Raw genomic sequence first — 7,851 nt, 5'->3', positions numbered from 1 at the left:
GTGATTTTTTTAATAAGTTTGATACCTGTGAGTATGCGTATGACTGCTGTTGTTAAATATACTTACTAAATAAGTACTTCCGTTTTTTCAAATTGAGTCAAAAATAATTTCTTGCACTTTATTTTAATTTTAAGAACACTGATTTAATATTACCGAACAAGCAGTTATTATTATTTATTCTGAAAAGTTGCTTTCTTTATTGTTCCGACTTTCGTAACGAAAGTTACGGAATATTTGTGCTCCGGGTGGTTTTTTCTTCAGATAAATTTCGATTTTTTAACTAGCCATTTTTGAAGGAATTTTTTTTACATCATTCGAAAGGTGTTGTTATCCTGAGCTTAAATTTGAAAAGATATTTCACCTGTGATCATTTTTCGCAAAGTTATGGGTGTTTAAAAATTGGCCAATTTAGGACAATTAACACGCACTATTAGCGCGTAGGCGGAGAATTAATAAGTCTTAAAATTATTTGAGACCAGCTAAAAGGCAGTCGGAACATTCAAGGCTTCGCCCTGATACGAGCAGTCTTATTCTCGCGTCTGTACAAGACAGTCCGGAAAAGTATGAAAAATTTCGAAAATTATAACGAAGTAACTGGATAATATATTGACATTAAAGTTTTTCCAGTACAAATCCAACAGCATCGTGGCCTTCAAAAATTCCTTCGAATTCTTCTAAGTGAGCCAAATTTGCGACTTTGTCCTTCTCTATTTTCTTGAGAGCATCACTGAAATCTGCACTTTTGTACCAGTTTTTCACCATCAGAATGACCACAAGTGCACCTGGTTTGGCCATCCGGATTACTTCGCACAGACACTGGCTCCTAAAATTGACCGTGCCAATTTCGACATTTATTTCATGTTCTCAAAAGTTTTCTCGTAATGTCAAAAGATTACAATCCAAAAATTAATTTTATTTTTGAATTTATTTTTTTTTTATTCATTCATTTCTGAGTTGAACAGCAACTATTAGATGAATGTTGAACTATCGTAAGAGCAACTTTAAACTAAGTCTTGGCAAATCACATATCGTATAAAGGTGAAATAGCTACTCAGAAATCTGCGTATAACCTGACAGATCTGTTGCTGAAGACGCCCACTGAAACCACAAGGTCATAGGCGTCACCAGTGACTGTTGTTTCCTAATCAGAATCTCGAATGGAGTAAATAAATCCAATATTGATTTTTTATATGCTATTTTTAATCTACCTCATATCGTTATTTGTATTTCTAGTTCTCACCAGTGGATTTAGAGAGGGGGCAAACGCTTACTTCCTCAAGGATTCGACCCTCTGCCGACCCAAAGAGTCCCGCTTCGTACTAATTTCAGATATCCTTTTTTGGACGGACGCTAAAATTGTTTTTAAAAGCGCCATGGGCGCCAATAATTACTAATTTTGAGGCGAAACGCGGGCCAAAAAAACGCAATTTTCTGGCCAAGTTTTTCAAAAGTGATCGAAAACGCCATTTTGGCCTGTTTTGTCAAAATTTTGCCTGCGGAGCAAAACAAAGTGCCCAAAACAGTGTCTTTTTAGTGGTCCGGGAGAGCTCAAGCTAAAAAAAAAAAAGGTCGACAAACTTTCGAAAACTCTTTGAAAATCCGCCCCCCTCTTGGTGAAAATCCTAGATTCGCCTCGGCTAGTATTACTAATTTGTAGAAAATAATAATGCCACTGAAAGTTATGCTCCAACAAAAAATCAAGCATGTACTTGCTTGGAAAAAAAATGACAAATTGATAAGTTGCCTCTGCTGATAACACCTAACCGTGATTTTGACACTTTAGCAAATGAAATCGTTCGAAAAGAGTGTAAATTAAGGGGTGAGATTGTACTTATTTATCATGCACGGAGATGAGGTTGTCAAGTAGCTCTTTTTTCTGATCATTCAGTTTATTTTCGTACCTTGTTTTCAATCAAGAAATCTGAGTAGTATCTGGAGTATATGTTCTTCTCTTTTGCTTTTTCGAACATGCTCTTGGATGGCTCCAATGCATCTATATCCCCCGTAAACCCCACCTGTCTGATCGCAATTCCACTCAGTCCCGTACCCGTTCCCACGTCTATCACTCTTCCATTTCTACCAACACAGTTCCCTGAACAAAATAGATGACATAATTACACGGTTTAGTAGACACTTGTTTGGCCACAAACGTTTTTACTACGCGAATAAAAATAGAAAGATCATCAAGACTGCCCGTATCAGGGAGAAGCTTTGAACGTTCTGGTCGCCTTTTAAGGTATACGCAGCAGTGTTTGCTGAAAAACCTTGATAAATTAAAAATATATATTTAAAAACAATTTGAAATCACGGCAAAAAAAAATTCTCTTCACCTGCCAACAAATATAGAACGAGGCAGAATTCGCTCCTATAATTACATAACAGTAATAATAATTAACTTGGTTCAACCAATTCGAAACAATTTCTTAGACGGATTAGATATCCGCTTACGCGCTAGTAGCGCGAAATATATCGCACGTAAATTGTCACAAATTGGCCATTTTGGCAACATCTAAGCCCCCATAACTTAACGTTTGTTAAGAAGCTGTTTTTTTTTCATCAGAAATAAATGAGTTTGAGTGCCTACGTAACCGACTTTTCTACTCTTTAAAAGCATTTATAGAATCTATAGGTAATCTGCATTTAGTCAGTATAGAATATTTATACAATAATACCTGTATATAATCTGCAGATAATCTGTAAGTAATCTGTATGAAATCTAAATAAAATTGATTATATTATCCAAAAACTACAGAGGTCATGGTCTTAAAAATTTCAATTTTGACCAATCAAAATTTAAATTGATGCTTTTTTCACTAAATAAGCAAAAAGTTGCAATCAGAAAATATTTTCATCAGAGTTATAGTAAGTTATACTCAAATGAGGAAAACTGCTTGCCGTAAAGAGCAATTTTCAAGAAATTCCTCTAAGATTTTACATCCTAGGGCCTCCCGCGGTAAGAAAAATAATTCAGTGCAAAATTTTTTTATAAGCCGTTTAACAGATCAACCTTTTCAGCGCGTTAATGTGAAAAAATTATTAAAAAAAACTAAGAAGTTAACATAAATCAATTAGCTTTTGTTGACACTGATTCCTTAATACTGCTTTCAATTTTTTGTCAGATCAAACATCATTACAGCAATTCTATCTGATTGGCGATTAAAATGAGAAAATTAGCATATAATTTGTAAATAATATGTCTTTAATCTGTATAAAATCTGTATACAGTCTGTATATAATCTGTATATAATCAATTTACACCCAGTATGAAATCTGCAGATAATCGGTTCGGTATATATTCTGTATACGATCTGTATAAAGTGTGCATAAAACTGTAAAAAGAAAAATCAATTTTAAAAAGTTTTGCTACTGATTAAATAAGGAAGATAAATAGCAGGAAACTTTTGCAAAACAAAAACCTCTTAATCTTTTTTAAAAATACGTAATCAAGTTTTACTCTATAAAATTAGAACAGATCGGACTTTTGAAAAAATTATCTGTAATTAATCGATTTCATCCATTTTTGTCACTGCGGGAAGTTATCAATTCGAGATTTATTTTGTCGGATGAAATTTATTAGTTTCGGATGAACAATTAAGTTTTCCGATAAAGTTACGCGACACTTTTTTTGCTCAAAAAGACCAATGGGTACTATTAAAATTATTGTTCCGAATTTTGAAGAAAAAAACGGATTATTTATGCCTGGGTTGTTTTTTTTTCTGCAGACAAATTTCAACTTTTATTTAAACTAGCAGTTTTTGCCAAAAATGTCTTAAACTGCTAGTTTTTGCTCAAAAATGTCTTTTTTTGTCAAGTTTAAATCTTTATAGTGTTCCGGTTAAAAAAGATCGATCAAATTTTTGATCGTTTTATGAAAATTCGCCCACCCTCGAACAAATTTTAGATCCGCCCCTGCCTGTAATCATTTATCCTTAACATAAGTGGGTTTAAAGATTGCCCATTTAAGACAATTAGCGCTCAAAAAGTTTCTTGCTTTTCAAGCGTAAGCGGAGCTTTAATTCGTCGTAGGAATCGTTCCAAATTAAATTCAGGGATGCTACCCGGTCTCCTTAATACTTTGCTTGTTGCAAAATTCATCATTTCTTTTACTTTATTTAACCTGTGAGTAGGTGATTTTTTTTAGAAAAAAACTTTCATCCAGTTTTTTTATAAACAAAGTTTATTTCTTAGGTCTCTGAAAATGCTTTCGGAACTTACAGACCTTTATCCTGATACAAGCATTTTTTCATACCCGCACATTCAAAATTGGACTAGGAATGATTTTAGTATGAAAAAACATGTAGTTTCAAGTGGGATCAATTTTATTATGAAAAAGTAGAACAAACAATTAGAAAAGGTTATAATTGTTATGAATCAATTCTAAATCGATTTAAATATATCTGAATTCTCAGCTAAAAATAAATGATCTGAATCAATTTAAATTGACTGAAAACTTTTTTTTTCAGTCGTGAATTAATTTTGTTTTAAGGGCTTTAAAACTGAGTTCAATTTAAGTTATTTTTATTAGAATTTTAATAGTTTCGAGTTTGTGTTGCATTTTGTTATTGCTTTTTTTTTCTTTTTTCTTCCATTCCATTCTAAAAGTACCAATAACTAAATAGTTTCAAAATTATTGATAGCATTTAATGCTGCCCTTGCATAGTTTCAGCTTAAAGTTTGATGATCTATTGTGACCGATTGTTTACATTTAATGCTAATAGTTTCTCCCAATATCTGTTTTACAAGGAAATTGTCAATGACTTCATGAAAATTTTTGAGCTCAAAGTTTGAAAAGTTGTGACCATTTTCTTGATTTGTTTCTTAGGTTCATGCCCAAAATCGGATTTACAGTGATGATTTTCTATAATTTTTTGCATATTGCTAAGCTCAAGTCTTGATTTATAACAAACCTTTTGTTGGTTTGATTTATAAGTTACAGCCCGTTGTCTGATTAATTGCCCATAAAAAATAGAGTAGCCCGTTTAAAATGCATTCAAATGAATTTTTGTGAGATTCAGATGGATTTCAGTGAGTCGGAAATCCATCCAGATCAATTTGAATAGATTTTTTAGCCACAAAATTGATACAATTTTTTTTAAGAAGGATAGATTGAAATCGATTCAAAATCCATTTCAGTTCCTAAAATCTGCATTGTTAATCAATTTGCAGCGACTTAAAATCAATTTAAAATCAATTTGAATCAGTGCTCTTTTCCAGTTCCCCCCCCTTTGATTTTTTCTGAAATTCATTAAACAAAAGTCTATTTAAAATGACTTTTGATGTTATAAACTGCATTAAAACGTGTCAGAGTGAACAGGTGAATAAATTTCTACAACATTTCTAACATGCAAATTGTCGTGTGAACAATTTATGGACAGTTTTGTTTTGTAATTTTACGAGGGGGTGGGAAACTGGAAAAGAGCCTCAGTTAGAAATCATTTTGTCAGCGCGGGTATTGCTTTATCAGAATTTAATTTAAACCTGCGCATTTTGAAAATTCAGTTTTTCTCTAATCGTAAAGCTAGATGAACAAAATTTTAGGAATTGGCGAGTGAGTTCTTTAAAAGCTTTGATCTTACCAGATGTTCTCTCGTAGTTTTCAAGTGTTTTCATGCTCAACTGGGGGGCCCTCCATTCTATCTGAGCCATGGCATTTTCGTAATTGTCAGCTGTGGCCTCGTAGAACGAGTGTTCGTTGTTCTTATCTTTGGCCGACCACAATCCACGAAGCCAATCGTGAGTGCGCGCCAATCATGCACAATTTAAGTAATAATTGTCCAAAAAACGCCCAAAAATAGCTTTTTTGACTTGTTTTTTCAAAAAGTTGTCTGCCGTGCCCTTTTTTTTGGTCAAGTTTAAATCTTTATAGTGTTCCGGTTAAAAAAGATCGATCAAATTTTTGATCGTTTTATGAAAATTCGCCCACCCTCGAACAAATTTTAGATCCGCCCCTGCCTGTAATCATTTATCCTTAACATAAGTGGGTTTAAAGATTGCCCATTTAAGACAATTAGCGCTCAAAAAGTTTCTTGCTTTTCAAGCGTAAGCGGAGCTTTAATTCGTCGTAGGAATCGTTCCAAATTAAATTCAGGGATGCTACCCGGTCTCCTTAATACTTTGCTTGTTGCAAAATTCATCATTTCTTTTACTTTATTTAACCTGTGAGTAGGTGATTTTTTTTAGAAAAAAACTTTCATCCAGTTTTTTTATAAACAAAGTTTATTTCTTAGGTCTCTGAAAATGCTTTCGGAACTTACAGACCTTTATCCTGATACAAGCATTTTTTCATACCCGCACATTCAAAATTGGACTAGGAATGATTTTAGTATGAAAAAACATGTAGTTTCAAGTGGGATCAATTTTATTATGAAAAAGTAGAACAAACAATTAGAAAAGGTTATAATTGTTATGAATCAATTCTAAATCGATTTAAATATATCTGAATTCTCAGCTAAAAATAAATGATCTGAATCAATTTAAATTGACTGAAAACTTTTTTTTTCAGTCGTGAATTAATTTTGTTTTAAGGGCTTTAAAACTGAGTTCAATTTAAGTTATTTTTATTAGAATTTTAATAGTTTCGAGTTTGTGTTGCATTTTGTTATTGCTTTTTTTTCTTTTTTCTTCCATTCCATTCTAAAAGTACCAATAACTAAATAGTTTCAAAATTATTGATAGCATTTAATGCTGCCCTTGCATAGTTTCAGCTTAAAGTTTGATGATCTATTGTGACCGATTGTTTACATTTAATGCTAATAGTTTCTCCCAATATCTGTTTTACAAGGAAATTGTCAATGACTTCATGAAAATTTTTGAGCTCAAAGTTTGAAAAGTTGTGACCATTTTCTTGATTTGTTTCTTAGGTTCATGCCCAAAATCGGATTTACAGTGATGATTTTCTATAATTTTTTGCATATTGCTAAGCTCAAGTCTTGATTTATAACAAACCTTTTGTTGGTTTGATTTATAAGTTACAGCCCGTTGTCTGATTAATTGCCCATAAAAAATAGAGTAGCCCGTTTAAAATGCATTCAAATGAATTTTTGTGAGATTCAGATGGATTTCAGTGAGTCGGAAATCCATCCAGATCAATTTGAATAGATTTTTTAGCCACAAAATTGATACAATTTTTTTTAAGAAGGATAGATTGAAATCGATTCAAAATCCATTTCAGTTCCTAAAATCTGCATTGTTAATCAATTTGCAGCGACTTAAAATCAATTTAAAATCAATTTGAATCAGTGCTCTTTTCCAGTTCCCCCCCCTTTGATTTTTTCTGAAGTTCATTAAACAAAAGTCTATTTAAAATGACTTTTGATGTTATAAACTGCATTAAAACGTGTCAGAGTGAACAGGTGAATAAATTTCTACAACATTTCTAACATGCAAATTGTCGTGTGAACAATTTATGGACAGTTTTGTTTTGTAATTTTACGAGGGGGTGGGAAACTGGAAAAGAGCCTCAGTTAGAAATCATTTTGTCAGCGCGGGTATTGCTTTATCAGAATTTAATTTAAACCTGCGCATTTTGAAAATTCAGTTTTTCTCTAATCGTAAAGCTAGATGAACAAAATTTTAGGAATTGGCGAGTGAGTTCTTTAAAAGCTTTGATCTTACCAGATGTTCTCTCGTAGTTTTCAAGTGTTTTCATGCTCAACTGGGGGGCCCTCCATTCTATCTGAGCCATGGCATTTTCGTAATTGTCAGCTGTGGCCTCGTAGAACGAGTGTTCGTTGTTCTTATCTTTGGCCGACCACAATCCACGAAGCCAATTGTGGTCCTCCTGATGGTTTTTCTCATCGTTGACTCCATTTTTTGATGTCATTTCTAAAAATTTTTGCTTCTTCTAACTTC

At 32.8% G+C, this 7,851-nt stretch overlaps 1 protein-coding gene across 1 annotated transcript; it reads right to left on the bottom strand.

Moving 5' to 3' along the window:
* Positions 1-485: 485 nt before the first annotated feature.
* Positions 486-5,730, bottom strand: LOC134841119 (uncharacterized). The gene is made up of 4 exons (XM_063856906.1): positions 5,577-5,730; positions 1,902-2,092; positions 1,071-1,141; positions 486-823 (listed from the first exon to the last, which is right to left on the bottom strand). The coding sequence occupies exons 1-4, from the start codon at positions 5,644-5,646 to the stop codon at positions 613-615; spliced, it is 543 nt and encodes a 180-aa protein (XP_063712976.1). The 5' UTR covers positions 5,647-5,730; the 3' UTR covers positions 486-612.
* Positions 5,731-7,851: the final 2,121 nt, after the last annotated feature.

The sequence above is a fragment of the Symsagittifera roscoffensis genome, chromosome 3, assembly GCF_963678635.1.
Source record: "Symsagittifera roscoffensis chromosome 3, txSymRosc1.1, whole genome shotgun sequence".
Classification (NCBI taxonomy): Eukaryota; Metazoa; Xenacoelomorpha; order Acoela; family Convolutidae; genus Symsagittifera; species Symsagittifera roscoffensis.
Note: the sequence above shows the minus strand (reverse complement) of the source record. Positions and strands in the feature narration are given on the sequence as shown.